At 50.0% G+C, this 27808-nt stretch overlaps 2 protein-coding genes across 2 annotated transcripts in view; both read right to left on the bottom strand.

Moving 5' to 3' along the window:
- SCAP (SREBF chaperone) overlaps positions 1-11683 on the bottom strand; it is a 107410-nt gene extending 95727 nt beyond the window's left edge. Inside the window, exon 1 of the mRNA XM_083186584.1 lies at positions 11534-11683. The gene's annotated coding sequence lies outside the window, so the exon portion shown is untranslated. The remainder of the gene's footprint in view (positions 1-11533) is intronic.
- Positions 11684-16977: 5294 nt separating this feature from the next.
- Positions 16978-27808, bottom strand: part of PTPN23 (protein tyrosine phosphatase non-receptor type 23) — a 29053-nt gene continuing 18222 nt past the window's right edge. Inside the window, exons 19-25 of the mRNA XM_083186577.1 lie at positions 24278-24457; positions 21690-24198; positions 19985-20169; positions 19667-19771; positions 19450-19588; positions 19244-19357; positions 16978-19081 (exon numbers count right to left, since the gene is read on the bottom strand). Coding sequence (XP_083042703.1) covers positions 18491-19081; positions 19244-19357; positions 19450-19588; positions 19667-19771; positions 19985-20169; positions 21690-24198; positions 24278-24457 — 3823 coding nt within the window. The 3' untranslated portion in view covers positions 16978-18490. The remainder of the gene's footprint in view (positions 19082-19243; positions 19358-19449; positions 19589-19666; positions 19772-19984; positions 20170-21689; positions 24199-24277; positions 24458-27808) is intronic.

Raw genomic sequence — 27808 nt, 5'->3', positions numbered from 1 at the left:
AGCACCCAGTGCAGGAGATGGGGGGTAGGGGGAGGCAGCACCCAGTGCAGGAGATGGGGGGTAGGGGGAGGCAGCACCCAGTGCAGGAGATGGGGGGTAGGGGGAGGCAGCACCCAGTGCAGGAGATGGGGGGTAGGGGGAGGCAGCACCCAGTGCAGGAGATGGGGGGTAGGGGGAGGCAGCACCCAGTGCAGGAGATGGGGGGTAGGGGGAGGCAGCACCCAGTGCAGGAGATGGGGGGTAGGGGGAGGCAGCACCCAGTGCAGGAGACGGGGGTAGGTGGAGGCAGCGACGGGGGGTAGGGGGAGGCAGAGCCCAGTGCAGGAGACGGGGGGTTGGGGGAGAGGAGTAAAGGCCCCCATACACTATGCGATTTTGGGACGATTTCATCCGATTTCGGCACTTTGTGCCGATAATCGGGTGAAATCGGCCCAAAATCGTAGGTGTGTGATATCTGATCCGATCCGATGCGCGGTCCCGTGCGCATAGGACCGGATCAGGGAGGTCGGACGGTCTGTACATACGATCACGTCCGACCTCCCTGTATGCATATGCCTGCCACCTGACAGGCATATGCATGCAGACACCGGGCGGGCAGCGGGTCCCTGAGCACTGGCGAGTGCTGCTGACTGACCTGGCCGGGCGGTGGTGGGGGCGGGCGGCGGGTGCGGTGAGCGCTGCTGACCTGGCCGGGCAGTGTACTTACACATAGCAGCAGCGGGGACGACGGGCAGCGCAGTGGCGGCTATTATATTTTTAAAATACTTGTCAAATGACCGGCCGCTCTCTGATTGGCCGGAGAGCTCTCAGCCAATCAGAGAGCGGCCGGTCATTTGACAAGTATTTTTAAAATATAATAGCCGCCACTGCGGTGCCCGTCCCCGCTGCTGTTATGTGTAAGTACACTGCCCGGCCAGGTCAGTCAGCAGCACTCGCCGCCCGCCCCCACCACCGCTGGCCGCCGCTGCCCGCCCCCACCACCGCCGCCCCCACTACTCCTCACCGCCCTGCAGTTCCCCGGAGTTTTTTTTTACATGGGATAAATTGCATGCGATTTATCCCATGTAAAAAATGGCACATCAAGTGCCAAATTGTATGTGAGCCTCCCGGGGAGCTGCCGGGCGGCTCGCAGGTAAATTGGGTCCGACTTGTCCCTAGGACAAGTCGGCCTAATGTATGGGGGCCTTAAGCATGTGAGGTGAGAAGACAGAAGAATAGTCAAAAATCAAAGAGCGCAAATGTCACATTTAAATTTATAAATACAGCAATTTATTGGGACCACACTAACAGTACGTTGAACACAGAGGAATACTAATTCTTCCAATTGTATGTATTGTATTATATGAGCCAAGCCCTCAGCTGCGCACCATGCCATACGTGTGATATCAGGGAGCATCGCGCGCCATGCCACACGTGTGATATCAGGGAGCATCGCGCGCCATGCAAGACGTGTGATATCAGGGAGCATCGCGCACCATGCCACACGTGTGATATCAGGGAGCATCGCGCACCATGCCATACGTGTGATATCAGGGAGCATCGCGCACCATGCCATACGTGTGATATCAGGGAGCATCGCGCACCAGGTCATACGTGTGATATCAGGGAGCATCGCGCACCATGCCACACGTGTGATATCAGGGAGCATCGCGCACCATGCCACACGTGTGATATCAGGGAGCATCGCGCACCATGCCACACGTGTGATATCGGGGAGCATCGCGCACCATGCCACACGTGTGATATCGGGGAGCATCGCGCACCATGCCACACGTGTGATATCGGGGAGAATCGCGCACCATGCCACACGTGTGATATCGGGGAGCATCGCGCACCATGCCAGACGTGTGATATCGGGGAGCATCGCGCACCATGCCATACGTGTGATATCGGGGAGCATCGCGCACCATGCCATACGTGTGATATCGGGGAGCATCGCGCACCATGCCATACGTGTGATATCGGGGAGCATCGCGCACCATGCCATACGTGTGATATCAGGGAGCATCGCGCACCATGCCACACGTGTGATATCAGGGAGCATCGCGCACCATGCCATACGTGTGATATCAGGGAGCATCGCGCACCATGCCATACGTGTGATATCAGGGAGCATCGCGCACCATGCCACACGTGTGATATCGGGGAGCATCACGCACCATGCCACACGTGTGATATCGGGGAGCATCGCGCACCATGCCATACGTGTGATATCAGGGAGCATCGCGCACCATGCCACACGTGTGATATCAGGGAGCATCGCGCACCATGCCACACGTGTGATATCAGGGAGCATCGCGCACCATGCTACACGTGTGATATCAGGGAGCATCGCGCACCATGCCATACGTGTGATATCAGGGAGCATCGCGCACCATGCCATACGTGTGATATCAGGGAGCATCGCGCACCATGCCATACGTGTGATATCAGGGAGCATCGCGCACTTATGTGGATAGCCGAGTTAGGAGACAGAAGGGGACATCTGAAAATCCAGGAAAATCGGAGAGACTTTCTGCTGTGAAATGAACGATTAACAGAATGCAGCCATGTGACTACCATGACAACCACTGTCACATGACTCAATGGTTTGGAATATCCTTCCTTGCAGCCTGGTTATCTCCGCACAGTCCCATCTGCCCCTTCCTCTGTCACCATGTACAGAGATGGACGGCTCTGAGCGTGTCCCTCTGTTGTGCAAGTATTTACCGATTGCAGTTGGGTAATCGTGCCCCCCCCCCAGGAGAATGCAGTCTCCAGGCACCTGCTGAGCAGCAGGGTATCCCTGGGAATGATCTTAGACTGTGGGCATGTAAGAGCATGTTGTAAGTGTGCAAAGCGCTGTACACATTCCTCACGCACCTTGCTGTACAACCAATAGGCACATTTACTTCTCCCCTGGAGGACATGAGCCCCAGGGGTGTGTACCAGGAATAGTATAACCTGGCTGACACCAGCTGAGTGCACCACAGGCAGCAGGGAACTGTGGCGGGACTCACTCAACAAAATATACAAACACTACTTCTATGATGGAATGCATGTAATCAGGGAGGGGGCAGGGGGGTGCCGGTTATTCATGCAGTCACATTACCAGATAAATGTGTGTACACACAATACCCTGACTGCTGTAATCACACAATTAGGGATTACCTGGGAGAACTGTCCAACAAGCCTGCAGTACAGGTGACACCTGATTGATATCCTTGTGTCCCCTGTGCTGAGGGTCAGTAACAATGTCACAGACAGACAATGTGACAGAGGAAGTGAAGACTAATAATCTTGTTACATTGTACATAAGGCAGCAAACAAGCAATCGGTTCTGAAAGTGTAATGCTGGGTACACACTGGCGCATATACAGTACCAGCGCTCAACCGAACAGCTGTCATATCTTAAGACATATTGTAAGATCTCTCAGTATTGTATGTCTTTCTATTGAAATGAATAACGTTTTATAACCCTGAAAACTCACCTCTTCAGGCAAGCCTATCATATTTATATACCGCACCCATAACCCTCTGAGGCACTTATGTATTATATAGCTTCCCTTCTGGACTTGTAACTTGGTGGGACTGCTATGCTATTACTGGTGCCTGTCCTTGTGTTTCCCTCCTATGTCCCTATAGATTGTAAGCTTGCAGCAGGGCCCACCTACCTTCAAGTCTGTCTGTTGTTACCCAGTTTGTTTTATCACTGTCTACTATTGTAAAGCGCAACGGAATCTGCTGCGTTATATAAGACACTGTAACGGAATCTGCTGCTCTATATAAGACGCTGTAACGGTATCTGCTGCGCTATATAAGACGCTGTAACGGAATCTGCTGCGCTATATAAGACGCTGTAACGGAATCTGCTGCGCTATATAAGACACTGTAACGGAATCTGCTGCTCTATATAAGACGCTGTAACGGTATCTGCTGCGCTATATAAGACGCTGTAACGGAATCTGCTGCGCTATATAAGACGCTGTAACGGAATCTGCTGCGCTATATAAGACACTGTAACGGAATCTGCTGCGCTATATAAGACACTGTAACGGAATCTGCTGCGCTATATAAGACACTGTAACGGAATCTGCTGCGCTATATAAGACTCTGTAACGGAATCTGCTGTCTTATATAAGACACTGTAACGGAATCTGCTGCGCTATATAAGACGCTGTAACGGAATCCGCTGCGCTATATAAGACGCTGTAACGAAATCTGCTGCGCTATATAAGAAACTGTAATGGAATCTGCTGCGCTATATAAGACGCTGTAACGGAATCTGCTGCGCTATATAAGAAACTGTAATGGAATCTGCTGCGCTATATAAGACGCTGTAATGGAATCTGCTGCGCTATATAAGACGCTGTAACGGAATCTGCTGCGCTATATAAGACGCTGTAACGGAATCTGCTGCGCTATATAAGACGCTGTAACGGAATCTGCTGCGCTATATAAGACGCTGTAATGGAATCTGCTGCGCTATATAAGACGCTGTAACGGAATCTGCTGTGCTATATAAGACGCTGTAACGGAATCTGCTGCGCTATATAAAGGTGCCCACAGACGCATCAATTATCGAATGCGTTTTGTACTTTTTAAGCACAAATTGCATCTTATGTACAATTATTGGATGGTGTTTATGGGCTTGTGCGACGCGATGCGCGTTCCCGGGAGTCCGATATTGTATGTCTAAAAAAGTACGTGCTGCACGTACTTTTTAGACTACATCTGAAAATTAACATTACAAACATGGGTTCATCACATCGCATCGCATGCATCCAAGTGCACATCGCATCGCAAGCTGGAAGAAAAATTGTATAGAACCATTGTACAGACAAAAACGCATAGCACAGTACAATTGTAGCGTCTGTGGGCACCTTAAGACGCTGTAACATAATCTGCTGCGCTATATAAGACACTGTAACGGAATCTGCTGCGCTATATAAGACGCTGTAACGGAATCTGCTGCGCTATATAAGACGCTGTAACGGAATCTGCTGCGCTATATAAGACACTGTAACGGAATCTGCTGCGCTATATAAGACGCTGTAACGGAATCTGCTGCGCTATATAAGACGCTGTAACGGAATCTGCTGCGCTATATAAGACACTAACGGAATCTGCTGCTCTATATAAAACACTGTAACAGGATCTGCTGCGCTATATAAGACGATGTAACGGAATCTGATGCGCTATATAAGAAACTGTAAATAAATAAATAAATATAATCACTTACTTGTAAGTTGTGCGCACCCACAGAAGCAGGCAGAGTACCCATACTGGCCCCAGGGAGCAACGGAGGAAACTGGCACCAGACTGCAGCTCCTGCCATGTGGTGTTACTAGTGCCGCCATTCCTGGCAGTAGTCTCAGCAGGATAATGCGCCCGGCTGCACCCCACACAGGAACATGGCAGAAAGCACAAGGTGCTGACTCGGCCTCCAATCCCCCAGCTCCCAGTCTGATGAAGCATCTGTGGGATGTGCTGGGAGCGCAGTCCAAATCATGGAGGCCGCACCACACAGGACTTACAACATTGACTGCTGTTTATGGAGTGTCAAAGGCAACTGGATTATGCATCGGAACATAGAAACCCAGGAGAACATGCAAACTCCACACCAAATGGGACCAGTCAGTATAAAACCTATGACTGCAGTGCTATGAGGTAGCAACGCCAACCACTAGCGATGTGGCAGTGATGTGTGCTGAGTGATCTGTCAGGGCCAGTGTCCTACGGGGCCCCTACACACAAAGCAATGTAGGGCCATTTTCTGAGAAACATCGCTGATGAAATGGCCTGACATCGCTACGTGTGTAGGCCCCATTAGGAGTTGATTGGCTGGTGTGTTATCACCAGGCTTAATATACCATCTGAGTATACAGCACCGGTTCCTTCCCGGGACCTGGCAGCCGCTTTCCATCTGCTTTGCATGTGATGCTGTCAGGTGCATGCAGCGCAGCGTTGGGCATCCGGCTCTGCAGGACAGATAGATGGCTCTGCTGTGCACGGCATATAACCTGTATTGTACAGAATGGGGCCATTCAGCCGTAGTGTGCAGCGTGTATTAGCTTTCTACGTTATGTGGAAAAGCCCCACCCGGCCCAGTCATTATATACACAGAAGTGAGGCAGACCAGACCAAACACAGACGACCTGCCTATGTCCACCCATATCCCCTTTATACTGTAAGGCCGTGTGAGCAGGGCCCTCCCTCCCCCGACTTCCTTACATAATTACTGCACACTGTCATTATGTGACACTGTTACTTTGTCTGCATAAGTCTGTACTCCTGTGACATACGGTCAGTTGTATCCCCCTGTGGTCTACATGGGATTCCTGGATTCTGTGGGGAGCGGGGGCTGTGTGGGGAACAGGGTTTTTTCCAAAATAAAATACTATAACATTCTGAGAGTAAGTCTTGTGTTTATTTTAGTATTTCTTCTTTTTTTTTACAGCTCTCATCGCATCCTTAATGTCCAGGCATGCTGACAGTTATGGTTCTACAAGTGCCATTATGCGGTGGTGGGCTTACTGGGACATATAGGCCTAAAGTAAAGAACAATAATGTTAACAATTCTCATTATCCCCGCTATTACCATCATCTATCCCGTCTATTAGCACCGTCTAACCCACCGGATCACAGAGGTGTCAGATACACCGGCTATTAGCACCATCTAACCCACCGGATCACAGAGGCGTCCGATACGCCGGCTATCAGCACCATCTAACGCACCGGATCACAGAGGCGTCCGATACGCCGGCTATTAGCACCATCTAACCCAGCGGATCACAGAGGTGTCAGATACGCCGGCTATTAGCACCGTCTGACCCACCGGATCACAGAGGTGTCAGATACGCTGGCTATTAGCACCGTCTGACCCACCGGATCACAGAGGTGTCAGATACGCCGGCTATTAGCACCGTCTGACCCACCGGATCACAGAGGTGTCAGATACGCCGGCTATTAGCACCATCTAACCCACCAGATCACAGAGGCGTCAGATACGCCGGCTATTAGCACCATCTAACCCACCGGATCACAGAGGTGTCAGATACACCGGCTATTAGCACCATCTAACCCACCAGATCACAGAGGCGTCCGATACGCCGGCTATTAGCACCATCTAACGCACCGGATCACAGAGGCGTCCGATACGCCGGCTATTAGCACCATCTAACCCACCGGATCACAGAGGTGTCAGATACGCCGGCTATTAGCACCATCTAACCCAGCGGATCACAGAGGTGTCCGATACGCCGGCTATTAGCACCATCTAACCCACCGGATCACAGAGGTGTCAGATACGCCGGCTATTAGCACCGTCTGACGCACCAGATCACAGAGGTGTCAGATACGCCGGCTATTAGCACCATCTAACCCACCGGATCACAGAGGTGTCAGATACGCCGGCTATTAGCACCATCTAACCCACCGGATCACAGAGGTGTCAGATACGCCGGCTATTAGCACCATCTAACCCACCGGATCACAGAGGTGTCAGATACGCCGGCTATTAGCACCATCTAACCCACCGGATCACAGAGGTGTCAGATACGCCGGCTATTAGCACCATCTGACCCACCGGATCACAGAGGTGTCAGATACGCCGGCTATTAGCACCATCTAACCCACCGGATCACAGAGGTGTCAGATACGCCGGCTATTAGCACCGTCTGACCCACCAGATCACAGAGGTGTCAGATACGCCGGCTATTAGCACCATCTGACCCACCGGATCACAGAGGTGTCAGATACGCCGGCTATTAGCACCATCTAACCCACCGGATCACAGAGGTGTCAGATACGCCGGCTATTAGCACCGTCTGACCCACCAGATCACAGAGGTGTCAGATACGCCGCCTATTAGCACCGTCTGACCCAGCGGATCACAGAGGTGTCAGATACGCCGGCTATTAGCACCATCTGACGCACCGGATCACAGAGGTGTCAGATACACCGGCTATTAGCACCATCTAACCCACCAGATCACAGAGGTGTCAGATACGCCGGCTATTAGCACCATCTAACCCACCAGATCACAGAGGTGTCAGATACGCCGGCTATTAGCACCGTCTAACCCACCGGATCACAGAGGTGTCAGATACGCCGGCTATTTTATTACAACTGTCAATATTTTGACCATGTTTACATTTTGGTTGTCGATCTTATGATTTGTCAATATGTTCACTGTCTACATAATTTGGATATACTGATTGCAGACGTCCATGTCTACACGGTGTGCGTATACTGGTTGTATACATTTTCCCTGCCTAAGCACTAATCAGTAGTACACAGCGCTTCAGTGACCGAATCTGTAATATCATGTCAGGTATAAATCTCGCCTGCGCTTCGAATTAGCGTCCTCACACACATGTGCCTGGAGTGTGTCGTTACATCGCTGATCTGGATCCGCTACCCAGCCATCAAACAGACATGCAAACTACCCAATCATATGGGACAAGTCCAATGCACTGTGTTCCTCCAACCATATTATCAGACATATACACACATCACTGGCTGTCAGGGCACATGGCGCCCGCTGGAAGACTCACAATACGGGCACTATGCTCTGGAACGCATTCTCTGTATAATCATCTGCCTCCATGTACATATATACAGTAATAAGCATCATTCCCAGGGACAGATGTAAGGAGCCATAGCCGCTGTCTGTTCTGCAGGGTCAACAGCCTGGAGCTATTCAGGTAACGGCCCCCAAGGGAGCAGATAATGCCGTCCCAGGCACAGACCCCCCATTACTCTCCAGTCGTAACAATGTCAGAAGAGATCATAACACTCAAAATCACTAGTGATAATAGTGAGCGGCCCCTGTATCCCCCTCACATGTACTAGTGGCAATAGTGAGCAGCCCCTGTACCCCCCTCACATTTACTAGTGGTAATAGTGAGCAGCCCCTGTACCCCCCTCACATGTATGAGTGGTAATAGTGAGCGGCCACTGTACCCCCTCACATGTACTAGTGATAGTAGTAAGAGGCCCCTGTACCCCCTCACATGTACTAGTGATAACAGTAAGCAGCCCCTGTATCCCCCTCACATGTACTAGTGATAATAGTGAACGGGCCCTGTATCCCCCTCACATGTACTAGTGATAGTAGTGAGCGGCCCCTTTAACCCCTCACATGTACAAGTGATAGTAGTGAGCAGCCCCTGTAACCCCTCACATGTACTAGTGATAGTAGTGAGCAGCCCCTGTATCTCCCTCACATGTACTAGTGATAATAGTGAGCAGCCCCTGTATCCCCCTCACATGTACTAGTGATAATAGTGAGCGGCCCCTGTATCCCCCTCACATGTACTAGTGATAGTAGTGAGCGGCCCATGTATACCCCTCACATGTACTAGTGATAATAGTGAGCAGACCCTGTATCCCCCTCACATGTACTAGTGATAGTAGTGAGCGGGACCCTGTATCCTCTCTCACATGTACTAGTGGTAATAGTGAGCGGCCCCTGTACCCCCTCACATGTACTAGTGATAGTAGTGAGCGGCCCCTGTACCCCTCACATGTATTAGTGATAGTAGTGAGCAGACCCTGTATCCCCCTCACATGTACTAGTAATAGTAGTGAGCAGACCCTGTATCCCCCTCACATGTACTAGTGATAGTAGTGAGCAGACCCTGTATCCCCTTCACATGTACTAGTGATAGTAGTGAGCGGCCCCTGTATCCCCCTCACATGTACTAGTGATAGTAGTGAGCAGACCCTGTATCCCCCTCACATGTACTAGTGATAGTAGTGAGCAGACCCTGTATCCCGGCCTCACATGTACTAGTGATAGTAGTGAGCAGACCCTGTATCCCCCTCACATGTACTAGTGATAATAGTGAACGGGCCCTGTATCCCCCTCACATGTACTAGTGATAGTAGTGAGCAGACCCTGTACCCCTTCACATGTATTAGTGATAGTAGTGAGCAGACCCGGCCTCACATGTATAAGTGATAGTAGTGAGCAGACCCTGTATCCCCCTCACATGTACTAGTGATAGTAGTGAGCAGACCCTGTATCCCCCTCACATGTACTAGTGATAGTAGTGAGCGGCCCCTGTATCCCCCTCACATGTACTAGTGATAGTAGTGGGCGGCCCCTGTATCCCCCTCACATGTACTAGTGATAATAGTGAGCAGACCCTGTATCCCGGCCTCACATGTACTAGTGATAGTAGTGAGCAGACCCTGTATCCCCCTCACATGTACTAGTGATAGTAGTGAGCGGCCCCTGTATCCCCCTCACATGTACTAGTGATAGTAGTGGGCGGCCCCTGTATCCCCCTCACATGTATTAGTGATAGTAGTGAGCAGACCCTGTATCCCCCTCACGTGTACTAGTGAGAATAGTGAGCAGACCCTGTATCCCCCTCACATGCACTAGTGATAGTAGTGAGCAGACCCTGTATCCCCCTCACATGTACTAGTGATAGTAGTGAGCAGACCCTGTATCCCCCTCACATGTACTAGTAATAGTAGTGAGCAGACCCTGTATCCCCCTCACATGTACTAGTGATAGTAGTGAGCAGACCCTGTATCCCCTTCACATGTACTAGTGATAGTAGTGAGCGGCCCCTGTATCCCCCTCACATGTACTAGTGATAGTAGTGAGCAGACCCTGTATCCCCCTCACATGTACTAGTGATAGTAGTGAGCAGACCCTGTATCCCGGCCTCACATGTACTAGTGATAGTAGTGAGCAGACCCTGTATCCCCCTCACATGTACTAGTGATAATAGTGAACGGGCCCTGTATCCCCCTCACATGTACTAGTGATAGTAGTGAGCAGACCCTGTACCCCTTCACATGTATTAGTGATAGTAGTGAGCAGACCCGGCCTCACATGTATTAGTGATAGTAGTGAGCAGACCCTGTATCCCCCTCACCTGTACTAGTGATAGTAGTGAGCAGACCCTGTATCCCCCTCACATGTACTAGTGATAGTAGTGAGCGGCCCCTGTATCCCCCTCACATGTACTAGTGATAGTAGTGGGCGGCCCCTGTATCCCCCTCACATGTACTAGTGATAATAGTGAGCAGACCCTGTATCCCGGCCTCACATGTACTAGTGATAGTAGTGAGCAGACCCTGTATCCCCCTCACATGTACTAGTGATAGTAGTGAGCGGCCCCTGTATCCCCCTCACATGTACTAGTGATAGTAGTGGGCGGCCCCTGTATCCCCCTCACATGTATTAGTGATAGTAGTGAGCAGACCCTGTATCCCCCTCACGTGTACTAGTGAGAATAGTGAGCAGACCCTGTATCCCCCTCACATGCACTAGTGATAGTAGTGAGCAGACCCTGTATCCCCCTCACATGTACTAGTGATAGTAGTGAGCAGACCCTGTATCCCCCTCACATGTACTAGTGATAGTAGTGAGCAGCCCCTGTATCCCCCTCACATGTACTAGCGATAGTAGTGAGCAGACCCCCATATGAAGTACGTCAGCATGTCCCTCTCACACGGGGTTGCGTCATGCTGCACATGGTGACGTAACACATGCACGGGTGTAATGGCGCCGCCGGGTGGGTGGGGTTACCTGGAAGGCGGGAGACCGGAGATGTCAGATCCGTCCGGTGCCCGTGCCGTCTCCGGAGAGCAGCGAGTGGTAATATCCGGCACACACCGTACAGCGCCGCCCCGCAACCCCTCACCCTTCCCCTCTCACCCGGCATCGCCCGCCCCGTCCTCCTGTCACCAGTGCGGCCACAGCGACACCCGGCGGCGGGAGGGGGAACCGCGGGCTCCTGTATCATTGCACACTCTCCTGTTATATGTGTATTATATAATACTGTATATATGAAGCAGCACTCGTCAGCAACTCACAAGTTTACATACCCCAGCAGCAGAATGTGTGATCTTCTGGCCATTTGTCAGAGAATATGAATGATAACTCACAAACGTTTCTGTCACTCATGGTCAGTGGTTGGGTGACGCCAGTCATTGTCACACAACTGTGTTTACTCTTTTTGAATCATAATGACAACAGAAACTACCCAAATGACCCTGATCAAAAGTTTACATACCCTGGAGATTTTGGCCTCATAACATGCACACAAGTTGACACAAATAGGTTTGAATGGTTGCTAAAGGTAACTGTATAAAACAGGAAAGGGATGTAAAAAGAAATCCGAGCAATTGAGAATGCCAATCAGCAGTGTTCAAACTCTAATTAAGAAGTGGAACATGAGGGATTCTGTGGAAACCAAATCACGGTCAGGTAGACCAACAAAGATTTCAGCCGCAACTGCCAGGAAAATTGTTCACGATGCAAAGAAAAATCCAGAAATAACTTCAGCTAAAATACAGGACTCTCTGAAAAAAAGTGGTGCGGTTGTTTCAAGATGCACAATATGGAGGCATTTGAAGAAAATGGCTGCATGGTCGAGTCGCCAGAAGAAAGCCATTACTACGCAAATTCCACAAAGCATCTCGCTTACAGTACTCCAAACAGCACAGAGACAAGCCTCAAAACTCCTGGAACAAAGTGATGAGACCAAAATTGAACCTTTTGGCCACAACCATAAACATTACATTTGTAGAGGAGTCAACAAGGCCTATGATGAAAGGTACAGTGCACCATTCCTACTGTGAAACACGGAGGTGGATCGCTGATGCTTTGGGGATGTGTGATCTACAAAGGAACTGGGAACGTGATCAAAAGTGATGGTAAGATGAATGCAGCATGTTATCAGAAAATACTGGGAGGAAAATTTGCACTCATCAGCCCGGAAGCTGCACATGGGACGTACTTGGACATTCCAACATGACAATGATCCAAAACACAAGGCCAAGTCTACCGGTCATTGGCTACAGCAGAATAAAGTGAAGGTACTGGAGTGGCCATCTCTGTCTCCTGACCTCAGTATCATTGAGCCACTCTGGGGAGATCTCAAATGTGCAGCTCATGCAAGACGGCCCAAGAATTTACAGGAACTGGAGGCTTTTTGCCAAGAAGAACGGGCAGCTTTACCATCTGAGGAAATAAAGAGCCTCATCCACAACTACCACAAGACTTCAAGCTGTCATTGATGTTAAAGGGGGCAATACATGGTATTAAGAACTGGGGTATGTAAACTTTTGATCAGGGTCATTTGGGCAGTTTCTGTTGTCATTATGATATAAAAAGAGTAAACACAGTTGTTGGACAATAAATGGCGTCACCCAACCACTAACCATGAGTGACAGAAAGGTTTGTGAGTTATCATTCATATTCTCTGACAAATGGCCAGAAAATCACATATTCTGCTGCTAGGGTATGTAAACTTATGAGCACAACTGTATATTAGGATACATAGAAACGTACATTATATTATACGGCTTCAGCCTAGGGTTACGGTGACACTATCCATAGACATACCTGATTGTGTGCGAGCCGGCCTTCCTTCTCACAGCATGCCTCAATGTAATCCACGTCCACGTCTCTCTGCAATAATAATAATAATGTAACTCACATACAGCCCCCAGGCCGTGGAAAAGATCATTATAGTTGTATTAAATGAAATGTTCCCCCAGCAGCTATTAATGCTTTGTGTTCCGTTTACTCCGGAACGGACATGATCCTTACAGCAGAATGGCCATCATAGGTGCTGACACTAGATAACTAGGTAGTGCTTCCACCTGTCTCCCTGGGGCTACCATGGAGTCATCCCAGCGGGTCAGGATGTCGGCATTCAGTGTACCGCGTCAGAACATGGAAAACATCAGGATGCTGACAGCCGTCATCCCAATCGGTGAGTATGTGGGGCGGGATAGCGTGCGGCCAGGGAAGGGGGTAAGGGTTTAGGCTGCGGGTGTGACACTCCACCATATTAGAAGCCCCTTTGAATTGTCTGTCTCTGCTGGCACAGGGCTGGTGGTGCCCTGGCACGGTGCCGCTTAGGTGCGTCACAGGGGTAGTGTTCTCACCTCCAGTCATTCGTGGACTCTCCAGTCAGTACTCCTGAGGTCGGCAGGGAACCGCTTCTTGTAGTGTATAATTATTCTACGAGGGGATCATGTTCTATATATAAACCAAGGCAATTCATATTTTGATTTAACTTTTGTTACGTTGCCCGTTATAGTGGTATTTAGTGGTTCTAATTTAGGGTGTGGTATAGTGGTGCCCTAACCCTGATGTGCATTGGAGCATGAGCAAAGCCTATACTTTACACAGAAGCACAACAGTGGCAAAATACTGCAGTACAACAGACGCTAGCGCCCCCTCCTGACAGAGATAGAACACAACATATAGACACGTACAGTATGATTGGCAATGATGTCAGTGTGAGCATGGGACAGAAGGATTAAACAATGCTGCACTGCATGACAGAACAGCGTTATCGTTGTGTCTATGTCACTGGAAGGACTGCCCCGTGCAAACCGACACGTTCCTCTCCAAACCCCCCAGATAACACACAGGAAGTCTGACAAGCACAGGAAAAATTCTCTCTCCACATCATGAAAAAATGTATTTTACAAGACTCAAGGGGATGCAGTTACAATCCCGGCGGTCGGAATCCCGACACTTTCTCCCTCTGTGGGTGTCCACGACACCCATAGAGGGAGAATAAATTAGTGTGCAGAGCGTAGCGAGCCCGCAAGGGGGGGCGATCCACGTCCCCTCCCTTGTCAGGATTTCGGTGGTCGGGATTTTGAACGCCGGGATTCCGACCACCGTAATTTAGAACCAATCCCGACTCAAGTATTTACTTCTGGTTCTAGTTTCCAAAACTATCAGTATAGTGGGCACAGAATCAGTGTCAACGTAAGACGTACGTGTGTCAAACTGGACAGACCCTTTCACATGCAAATTGTAACACAAGGGTACAAAAAATGAGACTATGCGCCTATTTTCGTTAAGACCATCCTACTGGGAATTGTACTGCCGGGACCCTGGCCGCGGTAATGATAACTGCATGCCTGTGACAGAAGCACTGGTAATAAATGGGAGTTGTCTCTGGTTTCTGGCCTATGTCTTTCTTATCTGCGGTCAAATTCTGTGTCTATGGTCGCTCTGCTGATAAAAGCCAGATAAGAGTTCCTGGGGTGCGGATGCAAGAGAGAAGGAAAGGCTCCAACTACAAGGCCCGTTTTGGGTCTTTAGGCCTTCAGCCTGACCGGCTAATTAGTGCCTACACCTTAAGAGTCTGATAATAGCGGTATGTGGTAGGGGCATCAGGTCCTACCATGGACAGGGAATCTAATTGGTTAAGCTTGTTCCCAGTTAGTGTTGTGTGTACTGCATGATCCACACTCATTACTCGCTCCCATTCCCGACTGCAGGACTTTCTACGGGCTGCACCCACTCTGTGGAATGCCCTCCCAAGCACAATAAGACTCTCCTCCAGTCTCCAAACCTATAAGCATTCCCTGAAGACTCATCTCTTCAGGCAGCTTATCAAATTCCAGAACCAGTCACAGAACCTTGCGTTCTGGTGGAATCGATGCAATAAAGAATACAGTATCTATCCTTATGTATCAATGCCTATTTCCCTATAGATTGTAAGCTTGCGAGCAGGGCCCTCCTACCTCTGACTGTCTGTAAATACCCTGTTTTGTTGTATCACTGTCCCCTTTGTAAAGCGCAACGGAATATGCTGCGCTATATAAGAAACTGTTAATAAATAAAATAAATAAATGATAGAACCAGCCACAACTAGATTGCTACGAAAACCCTGGACTGGTGTTCTCCCACGCCACCATACCAACAGGATAAAATCACTCTGCAATAAATACTTTTTCAGCGGAGGACTAGAGCGGCGGGTTGTGATATCCAGCGCCCGTCAAACCACTGACGTGCGGCACTGAGGGCTTCCAAGCTGCAGGCGGTAACCATCTCCTCCTGACACAGCGATTACAACATCGACCGCAGCGTCCGAGGACCGCATATTGCAGATCCCCCCTTGGAGCCTATCCAACCCAGCGGCCAAACAACTGACCCGGTAAGCTCCGGACCACCTTTGTGGAACTACAAGGACATTCATGCGCTAATACAACGAGTGGTGAGATCAATATTTCTGGAACTTATACTGTTTATTCCCTACTCAATGGAAATTCAATTGGAGACTTAATTAGTCCGAGGACTCTGGTCCATAGGACCTTGCCTACTATAAGGGATTATTGCCCATATTTTATTACCTAATTATGGTATCTACCATTTTAAGTGTCTAATACTGTTGTTTTTAATAAAGGTTTAATTTTTTACTGGTTCATATGCGCTCTCAATAATTTGTGTATTTCTGTTCTGTTTACTGGCTGCTGTGTGTTTGGAGGTGCCCATCTACCCCAGGAGAGGGCACCCGTGCCCTGATCAATGTTCCCTCTAATTTGACAAAGGTTGTGTGCGGCAAAAGATTTTGGCTGTGCAACTTTGGAAGGAAATTTCAATTTTTGTGCATTAACTTTACTTCAAAATGATATTAAACATTGAAATCACAGCACAGAATGTAGTTAATGGGTGAAACACACATTCATTGAGTCCACAACTGCAAAAAGGGACCACTGCTGCTTTGTGCGCTCTGTTGTAATGTCTGTGCGCATGCTCGTCGAGTTGTGTGCGCGCGCACAGCTTAGAGGGAACACTGGCCCTGATCTCAGTGGGCTTTGGTATTTCACACAATACCCATCCTGCCCAAGTGTACAGGGACTTACCCTCCCCTGAGACATCTGTGCATTATTTATTTTCTGGTGACATCAGTAAAGTCACCGCTACAGCCCCACCCGGCAAAGAACGCTAGATAATAGGATATATCCAAACACTGTGCATGGTACAAGATGTTACAGTATCATCCTCTCCACCCCATTTCATACTGGGTACTGGAAAGTCCATAATGCGGAGGTGCCATAAGCTTAATCTAAATTCCGCACATTGTTATCTGTGAGATTTCATATACAACTCTCCCATACGAGACCGGACGGTCAATTATTTAAAGCTGCAGTCCCATTCGGCCATTAGTGAGAGAAAAGGGAATGTAAAAAAAAGGCAGAATTTTTTTGTTTTTAATATTTATTTTATAATTTAAAATATGCTTATTCATACTGTACATATGGGGGCATGACAATCAAACGGTTGTAAAATACATATTATAATATTCACATAGTATTTGAGGGATATGCAGAGAATTAAACAAGAGTACAAAGTTGCAACAATCGAGTATTTTTTTTCAATCTTGATAACCGTAGAAGATTGGATATCGAGAGCTGGAGAAACGGTTTAGTTTTAAAAAGTAGGACCGCACCTTTAAGTACTGGCTGATTACTATGGCAACAAGAAAACGAATCAAGACACTACACTGCTGTCAGCTGACACATTTCATGCATGTACGGGATGGTCTAACTATACAAAGGTGTCCTAGGAATTTCAGAGCTGCAATGGTGACAATTAATGTATTACTACAACCGTTTGTAGAAGGAAAATCACAGACAGAAGCAGGGAAGGGCTGAAACACGAAGCCAGATCAGACGTACATGGTCACCGTGTACACAGTAATCAACTGGCGACAGCTACACGCCTCAGCGGCACAATCATGGGCGTGCAGCCGACCGTACGGTGTGTCCAGGTGAATGCATCTTCTCTGTCAGGTCAGCGGGTCGCAAGAATATCATTGCGGCCAATCAGATCTATGCTTCCAATGCATAGTAACCTTTCAGTGCCCAGAAGAAGTCGTCATTTCCCCACATGCTGGAGAGAATGTGCTATTACACGTATTAAAGCTTCTTAATGCACTAGTGTAGGACCAGGAGTCCGATCAGCTTCCTCTGCGATGTCCCCCTTGGGTCCAGTCTAGTCACTCCTTACTGGACCCTGCAGGTGATAAGATGGTACTACACCCAGTGATGCATTGTGCTAATGGAAGCTGGGCTATGTATATGCAGGTGGGTACTTTGAAACAAGCGAAGCTTCCCTCCGAATAGTTTATAAATGTTACTGAATGCTTACTACTTGTCTGGGGCGATGTCTTCTCCCTTATACTGTTACTGTGTTTCCAAGTTCTAGCAGTCTTCATGAATACAAGATCCATCACCAGGACGCAAGCAACCGATAGAGCACTACTGCAAATGGTCACCTAGACACAGACATAAGAGGGGACCTCCCTATGTAAGGCAGCATTATCCCACTGAACCTGGGTCCCCACCCTAAGCAGAGCCAGCTGGTGAGGGCCACCACAGGCCGATCACCCTGATGCTACATTTGCAATGTTGGCTTGAGCTGGGCGGGCCGTCCTTGGGCCAGGTGATAAGCATTTGGGAAGTACCTGTTACTCTCAGGTAAGGAGTAGGCCATTGTCCGGTGACTTGGTTCTTACCGGCGTATTGGCACCGTTTCCATGGTAAGCCCATAAGGTCAGCCAGCACCGGTCTAGTGTCATGTTAAGGCAGCAATGAGAGTCCAGGGGAGTGTAGTCGATCTACGATACAGTATTTATGTCGTCATAGACCCGGAGGGGAGAGAGTACGGTGCCTAAACCTGTGGTCTGATGGAAAGGATGCCATTGTCCAGAGGTCTCCGCGCGGACTATGTTTTATTCAGTGTCCACAATGGGTCCAGCATATTCAGAGGGTCATCGCCCGTTTTCTCACCCCGTGCCAGGCCCCCTCCGTTCTGTGGCTGGAGAAAGCTATTCTTGTTCATCTTCTGCTTTCCTCGCTGAGAGCTGTCCAGGCTGAAGGCCTCAGGGGTCATAGAGGCCAGCAGGTTGAGTGAGGAGGATGAGGACGACAGAGGCGTAGGAGCGGGAACGTGCTCTGGACTCGGCACGGCCTCGGCAGAGATGGGGGCACTGTGGTTGATCGATTCCGCGGTAACGCCGCTGGTAGGGCCATTTGCGGCAGCCTGGGAATGGATGGGAGATGATTGCGGCTCAGGGATTATTTGCGCGGTTAGATCTGGCTGCGAGGAACTGGAGGGAAGCACAAGCTGCAGGATCTCACTTGACAGCTGCTCGTTTAGGAACGGGTCTTGTAACGGCGCTGGGTGGCAATGGTTGGTACTCTCAGGGCTGCCCGAGCAGGGTCTTATACTCAGCTTTGCGATGGTAGCTTGGATTGAGCTGATGGGCATGTCTCCGCCAAGCACAATGTCCTGCGGATCTTGCAGGTTATACAGCTGGAATGAAAATCACAAACGTTACTGGTTAGACCTCATATCAAGGTGATCTACCGACGGCAAATCCTCCCCCCAGCCGCCCAGTCTCCTGTCTCTGCAGTCACGGCTGCACCCCGATCACCACCAGACAAAGGCGGTACTCACTCTGTTTCAGGTACAGACCTTTTGTGTAGAACTGTGCTGTGGCTTGTTGGAGGAGGGGGTGCAGACCCCGTGTCGCTGCAGAACCTGTTCAGCGTGCTTTAGAACCGCCTCATAGCAGAACTTCAGGTGTATCTATATTAGGGAGGCACAGAGGAGATAGTGACACACACATCAATGGGAAAGCAGCTCTAGAAGCCACATCACATAACAGAGGGTTCCAGCACCTTCTCGTGCAGCATATGCTTCCTCTGCTGTCTCATCTTCTTCACCAGCTCCGCCAGGTCAGGGATACCATTGCCGGCCTCCACTTCCTGAACGGCGGCATATAGGAGGCAGAAGGCCCCGGTCCGCCCCACCCCAGAGCTACAAGAGATCAAGTGTAGCATTACATGTAATAATCTAGGGACTGCTCATTTAGAGTCATGTGGGAAGAGGGTTTACCTGCAGTGCACCACGATGGGCGTGTGAAGGGGACGCTGGTGTAAGTAGTGTTTATGCACATCCTGGATGAAACGCAACAGGTGTCCTTTACTGTCAGGGAGTCCCCTAAAAGACAAGACTACTCAGAAACGTGTACACAGTCCCAATTACCGTCCCACATCCCCTGTAAACACCCAGCATAATGCTCTGTTGTCTTCCCCTTTCCTTTACAGATATACAGGCCTGACAAAGTCAGCGAGGGACCTAAGCCTTCTCTGCAGGACCCCCCTCCCCTAACTCCCGCCCATTATTCATGTAGCCTCTGTCACTGGTACATACAGCTCAGGCCAGGACGTGAACTGGAGGTGGATGATAGAACGTTTCAGGCTTTGGTCCTTGTATTGCAGGGATATCACCCGCTCCACGTGTGTATCGGCCACTTTGTGGCTGGTGAGGGTCAGAGTGATGTGTCCATGTAGCAGAGGCTGACCACGCTCGCTTGGGAAATACCGCACCACTTTTTGCTGTAAAGAGATAATTAGATTAGTGCGCTGTACTCGCAGCGGCAGCCACCTCACCGCAGCCATAGCCCAGCGGCAGCCATAGCCCAGCGGTAGCCGCCCCGCAGCCAGAGCCCAGCGGTAGCCGCCCCGCAGCCAGAGCCCAGCGGTAGCCGCCCCGCAGCCAGAGCCCAGCGGTAGCCGCCCCGCAGCCAGAGCCCAGCGGTAGCCGCCCCGCAGCCAGAGTCCAGCGGCAGCCATAGCCCAGCGGCTCTGGTCAAACTCACACAAAATATATAAGTGGCTGAAAACATGGGGGAATATTATTATTATACAATAGAAAAACAGCATTATAATTAAACAAGTCTAGAATAAGGAGTGCATTACAGAATTTTACCTAGGATGTAATATTCTCTATATTGAAAAGAAACCTCAATGGAATGGCAATTTAGTTACGGACTCCTGTTATTGGTTTTGTTGATGACTTATCTACAGGTCCTGGTTGTTACATATTAACATACAAGATTCATAGGACACGTCTTATACATCTGTATAAACCCTAAATTAAGAATATAATATTCCTAATATAAAACACAAACAGCATTCCTGTTGGATAGCATTGTATATATTTACTTGAACAGAACAATTTTTTTCTTGAATTACCGTACACATAATAATCAGCTAGTACAGGGCATGGCAAATAGTTGTGAGTTTCACCCCTAGCTATACTACAAGTACAGGGTACAGCAATGGGTGCACATTTCACTCCCAGCAATCCTACCAGCAAATGCAGGGTACAGAAATGGGTGCATATTTTGCCCCAGCAATTCTACCAGCAAGTAAAGGGTACAGCAATGGGTGCACATTTCACTCCCAGCTATTCTACCAGCAAGTACAGGGTACAGTAATGGGTTTATATTTCACCCCCAGCTATGTTAAGATTACTGGGAAGGCCAGATAAAATTTGTCTCATTAAAGAATATATCATGTTGGTTCAGGTATAAATCGATCACAATTTGCTTGTCTAGGATAAATCCTGTTTTAAACAATTTATAACACATTTAGGAGATAATCCATTAACTCCCTTCTCACATGATATGGGTGATAAAAGCATTTACCATCTGGATTGGAACCAATGAAGACATCACCTGCACTAAAACGTATCAAATCTAGTGATGGAAGTTCAAGGGCAGATACCAACTACCAAAAATACATCAGTGTGAGCAGGACATAGAAATTCCATTGAGTACTCGGATATACAACTAAAAATCAGTTAGTAAATGATACACTTCTGTGCAAGGGTCACACGAAACGGGAATCAGAGGCAATTATTTATGGCAATAAATTGGGAGGGCAAACTATCTTTTGTCAAATGATTAAATCCCTTTGACACCCGCGGGTGTCCAGCTTTGGTCAACGCACAATAGACCAGAGAACTGTGGTCATGATTTAGCTATGGCTTCATTCACACTTGTGCTACTTCTATGTACAACCTATTTTCTCATTACCAAATCCCCTTATGTACCACTGTTCTACACACTCACCTTTTCTATCTCCAAGTCAGACACCAACATGACAATCAACGAGACCTTCTGTTCATAAATCATTAACCAAAAGTCGGAGGCGGTCCCTATCAGCGGTGCCTGCGTGACAATGACAGTGGGGCAATATGGCGAGAGGTCCTCAATCTTACTAGCATTGATGTAATCGTCCTTCCCAGTTTGTAGGACAATGCGATTTTTGTCATAGGGCATAATGTCCTGGTGCCTGTTCTTCATGGTATAACAGCGAGCAATGGCGATGGATAGGTGTCTAGCCTCCTTCTCTTGGGCATCCTGGAACTCTTTCCACATAAAATCCAACTGGGTTGCAGCACCAGGCACTGGTTTTTCGAGCGCTCCGACCACAACACGGAAACGTTCAAGCTCAGACAGCAACCTCATGATGCGTTCCGGCTTTTCATATGGATCATTCTCGATCAGCTGGATGCTCTTGGGTTTCTGCCCATCCTTAGAATCAGCCTTAGTCGGTTGCAACAATGGTTGCCCAACTGAAGTTTTAGACCCTCCGTGTTGGCTTTCAGGGCTAGACGACAAAAGGTCATCTGTGGTGGAGCTCTGCCGCTGAAAGACGGGTTCAGTAGAGCCTTGACTTAATGGTGTAGTACCAGGTGTCAAAGTAGGGGGTGGTCTCTGAGGCATAGCTGTGGAGGTAGACACAGTAGAGGAAAGAACTGCTGGAGGTTGGACAACCAGGGATGGTTGGGGAGAAGGTGCTGGAGAAGGAGTGGCTGGAGCTCCTGAAACAATAGCTGCTCCTGGTAACTGGCTCACAGCAGGGCTTCCAGGAGTTTGTATATGATGAGGATGAGTCGCAGCCTGAGGCGCCCCTATTGGCATTTGAGTTCCAGGTGGCATTGAATTTATTAAACCACTAGTAGGGGGTACTGTGTGTCTTGCAGGGGGAACAAAGGGCATTGTCGGTGTAATTTGAGATGCTGAACCAGGAGGTAGAGCTTGCATTGTGGGAACTGCAGGATGGGGTAGAATTTGAGGCGATGGCTGACTCATGGGTGGAGGCATAGCTTGTACCGGCTGGGGAGATGCTCTAGGTAGAGCACCAGGAAATGTTGTGTGGAGAGGCTGCTGAGGCAGATTATCATGGTGGGGGACTGGATACCGCTGCGGCATTAAGTGCGGAGGGGCTTGGACTGATGGGTGTGAAGGCTGCACTGCAAATTGCTGGAACTGCTGCTGAGGTGGCATTTGGTTAATAAAAGGCATTCCTGGAGGCTGCCCCTGTGGCTGATAGACAGTAGGCGGCTGTGGATGGAGGACGGCCCTCATCTGAGGTGAAAATTGAGGCTGTACAGGGGTCGTGAACTGTGGCTGCCCAGGAAGAGGCTGCTGCCGTCCCTGCATGTCCAGTCTTGGCTGAGACTGCCCAGGCATCGGAAACATCTGAGCTGATGGAGGATGTGGTAAATGTGGTGGGGGTGGTTGCACGTAATTCTGAATCCCGCTTTGAGAATATGGAAAAGGCGTGGTCTGACCCATTACTGGGTGCCCTGGGGCTCCCATATAACCACTCTGAGAAAAGTTTGGTGGCAAGGGCTGGTTGTGCAGAGGTGCCCCTGTGGAGGCTGGGCCTGGCAACCTGGGAGCTGTGTAGCTTGAAATGGGCCCTTGAATGCTGTCGACTGTAGTGGTTGCTGGACGAATACCTTGTGTAACCTGTGGATGAAAATGATTAATCTGCGCTGAATTAGGGAAATGCAGTCTTGAGTCATGAGGCTGGAGACACTGGTTTGGGGCAGCAGGTACAGCTGATGTTGGTGGGACTTGCTGCCCCATTCCATAGGCCATTGCAGCAGTTGGCTTAAACTGAGGAGGCAATTGTGCCGCTCCTGAAACCGGCATTTGTACATGCTGCGGAGAAGTCCTCTGGGTGAGGTATCCTGGCGGCATGGTGGCAGATGCTGGGTTTTGACCCCTAGCTGGATACATGTTTGGAACCTGTGATGGTGAAGTCGTTGGCATATAACTGGGCCCACTGGGATGAGTAGTGGATGGATACATGTACTGCGAGGACACGGCAGTGCCAGAGCTCACTGGAGGAATATTGCCATAAGAGACTGGCGGGAAGCCATGACCGTGCATAATACGCGCAGCATACTGTTGCGATTGTCCAGGAAAAGCATTATAAGACGCCTGGCTGAAAGGCACTGCTAGAGGATCTGGCATAGGTGCGCTTGCAGTTCTACGATCCCTGTAAGGGTTCGTGCCAGGCGGCCTTATTCCACTATATGCAGCTACTGGATCACCAGGAAATACGGCCAGGGCTTCTGCGGACAACCGGTCCAGGTGAGCGACAAGGGCTTCAGGGGGCAAACTCTTCAGCTCTTCGGGCAGGTCAGAGAGGAACAGAGAGGAGAAGTGCTGCATGTCTGCAAGCTCAGCAGCAGCAATGTTCTCAAGGTCCAGGTCAGAAGACTTCTTCTCCAAGGCCGGCTTTGGGGCTGTAGGACGAGGAGGTGGTTTCTTTTTCAGTTCCCTAGAAAAAAGACAAAATGGGAACATTACACTCCAGTAATAACACTGAGCAGGCAGCAAATGCTTAGAGTGGAAAATACCGTTCCAGGATCTGCAGCCGGCTGGCCTGAGAGGCCTCGTACGCTCCCCGAGCTTTCTCCAGGAGTTTGGCAACTTTGCTTTCCAAGTCTGCATAAAAGTCTTTCCCTTCCTGAGACTTCTTCATTAGGTCCTCATAGGCCTCAAAGGAAGAGATCAGAGTCTGCACAGTGTGGTTCCACCTGCAGAACAGAGTGGCACGGGCCATTACTTGCAGTTACCAAAAGGAGTTTAAAGGGAAAATACTAATTGAACAAGTGTAACAATTGGACAATTGTTATTTGCGCATTAAATAAGCACTTTAATATCACTGGATAAGTAGCAAAGGGTTTGATCTGTAGCAGCCATGTCAACTTTTTATTTGTGTTGACCTTATGTAGACATTGTGTCAATGTCCACATTGTGCATATTTTGAACTGGACCCCTAGTATGTGACTCCTCCCCCCCCCCCAACTTCCTGGGAGTAGTGAGCAGACTTAATTTCCTTTTCCGACCAGTAGCGATGGAGGACTTACTACCATGTGACCCTCACACACACCTCCTGGGACGGGTGAATATCAGACATTACATGACCAGTAGCGAGAGTGGACCTCATACCATGTGACCCTCACACGCACCTCCCGGGACAGGTGGATATCAGACATTACCCGACCAGTAGCGAGAGTGGACCTCATACCATGTGACCCTCACACGCACCTCCCGGGACAGGTGAACATCAGACATTACCTGACCAGTAGCGAGAGTGGACCTCATACCATGTGACCCTCACACGCACCTCCCGGGACAGGTGGAAATCAGACATCACCCGACCAGTAGCGAGAGTGGACCTCATACCATGTGACCCTCACACGCACCTTCTGGGACAGGTGGATATCAGACATTACCCGACCAGTAGCGCGAGTGGACCTCATACCATGTGACCCTCACACGCACCTCCCGGGACAGGTGAATATCAGACATTACCCGACCAGCAGCGAGAGTGGACCTCATACCATGTGACCCTCACACACCTCCCGGGACAGGTGAACATCAGACATTACCCGACCAGTAGCGCGAGTGGACCTCATACCATGTGACCCTCACACGCACCTCCCGGGACAGGTGGATATCAGACATTACCCGACCAGTAGCGAGAGTGGACCTCATACCATGTGACCCTCACACGCACCTCCCGGGACAGGTGGATATCAGACATTACCTGACCAGCAGCGAGAGTGGACCTCATACCATGTGACCCTCACACGCACCTACCGGGACAGGTGGATATCAGACATCACCCGACCAGTAGCGAGAGTGGACCTCATACCATGTGACCATCACACACCTCCCGGGACAGGTGAATATCAGACATTACCCGACCAGTAGCGAGAGTGGACCTCATACCATGTGACCCTCACACGCACCTCCCGGGACAGGTGAATATCAGACATTACATGACCAGTAGCGAGAGTGGACCTCATACCATGTGACCCTCACACGCACCTCCCGGGACAGGTGAACATCAGACATTACCTGACCAGTAGCGAGAGTGGACCTCATACCATGTGACCCTCACACGCACCTCCCGGGACAGGTGAATATCAGACATTACCCGACCAGTAGCGAGAGTGGACCTCATACCATGTGACCCCCACACGCACCTCCCGGGACAGGTGGATATCAGACATTACCCAACCAGTAGCGAGAGTGGACCTCATACCATGTGACCCTCACACGCACCTCCCGGGACAGGTGAACATCAGACATTACCCGACCAGTAGCGAGAGTGGACCTCATACCATGTGACCCTCACACGCACCTCCCGGGACAGGTGGATATCAGACATTACCCGACCAGTAGTGAGAGTGGACCTCATACCATGTGACCATCACACGCACCTCCCGGGACAGGTGGATATCAGACATTACCTGACCAGCAGCGAGAGTGGACCTCATACCATGTGACCCTCACACGCACCTCCCGGGACAGGTGGATATCAGACATCACCCGACCAGTAGCGAGAGTGGACCTCATACCATGTGACCATCACACACCTCCCGGGACAGGTGAATATCAGACATTACCCGACCAGCAGCAAGAGTGGACCTCATACCATGTGACCCTCACACGCACCTCCCGGGACAGGTGAATATCAGACATTACCCGACCAGCAGCGAGAGTGGACCTCATACCATGTGACCCTCACACGCACCTCCCGGGACAGGTGAACATCAGACATTACCCGACCAGCAGCGAGAGTGGACCTCATACCATGTGACCCTCACACACCTCCCGGGACAGGTGAACATCAGACATTACCCGACCAGTAGCGCGAGTGGACCTCATACCATGTGACCCTCACACGCACCTCCCGGGACAGGTGGATATCAGACATTACCCGACCAGTAGCGAGAGTGGACCTCATACCATGTGACCCTCACACGCACCTCCCGGGACAGGTGAACATCAGACATTACCCGACCAGTAGCGAGAGTGGACCTCATACCATGTGACCCTCACACACCTCCCGGGACAGGTGGATATCAGACATTACCTGACCAGCAGCGAGAGTGGACCTCATACCATGTGACCCTCACACGCACCTCCCGGGACAGGTGGATATCAGACATCACCCGACCAGTAGCGAGAGTGGACCTCATACCATGTGACCATCACACACCTCCCGGGACAGGTGAATATCAGACATTACCCGACCAGTAGCGAGAGTGGACCTCATACCATGTGACCCTCACACGCACCTCCCGGGACAGGTGAATATCAGACATTACATGACCAGTAGCGAGAGTGGACCTCATACCATGTGACCATCACACACCTCCCGGGACAGGTGAATATCAGACATTACCCGACCAGTAGCGAGAGTGGACCTCATACCATGTGACCCTCACACGCACCTCCCGGGACAGGTGAACATCAGACATTACCTGACCAGTAGCGAGAGTGGACCTCATACCATGTGACCCTCACACGCACCTCCCGGGACAGGTGAATATCAGACATTACCCGACCAGTAGCGAGAGTGGACCTCATACCATGTGACCCCCACACGCACCTCCCGGGACAGGTGGATATCAGACATTACCCAACCAGTAGCGAGAGTGGACCTCATACCATGTGACCCTCACACACACCTCCCGGGACAGGTGGATATCAGACATTACCTGACCAGTAGCGAGAGTGGACCTCATACCATGTGACCCTCACACGCACCTCCCAGGACAGGTGGATATCAGACATTACCCGACCAGTAGCGAGAGTGGACCTCATACCATGTGACCATCACACGCACCTCCCGGGACAGGTGAATATCAGACATTACCCGACCAGCAGCAAGAGTGGACCTCATACCATGTGACCCTCACACGCACCTCCCGGGACAGGTGAACATCAGACATTACCCGACCAGTAGCGAGAGTGGACCTCATACCATGTGACCCTCACACGCACCTCCCGGGACAGGTGGATATCAGACATTACCCGACCAGTAGTGAGAGTGGACCTCATACCATGTGACCCTCACACGCACCTCCCGG

The sequence above is a fragment of the Crinia signifera genome, chromosome 5 (genome assembly GCF_055691185.1).
Source record: "Crinia signifera chromosome 5, ASM5569118v1, whole genome shotgun sequence".
Taxonomy (NCBI): domain Eukaryota; kingdom Metazoa; phylum Chordata; class Amphibia; order Anura; family Myobatrachidae; genus Crinia; species Crinia signifera.
This window is presented reverse-complemented; position numbering and strand designations above follow the sequence as displayed.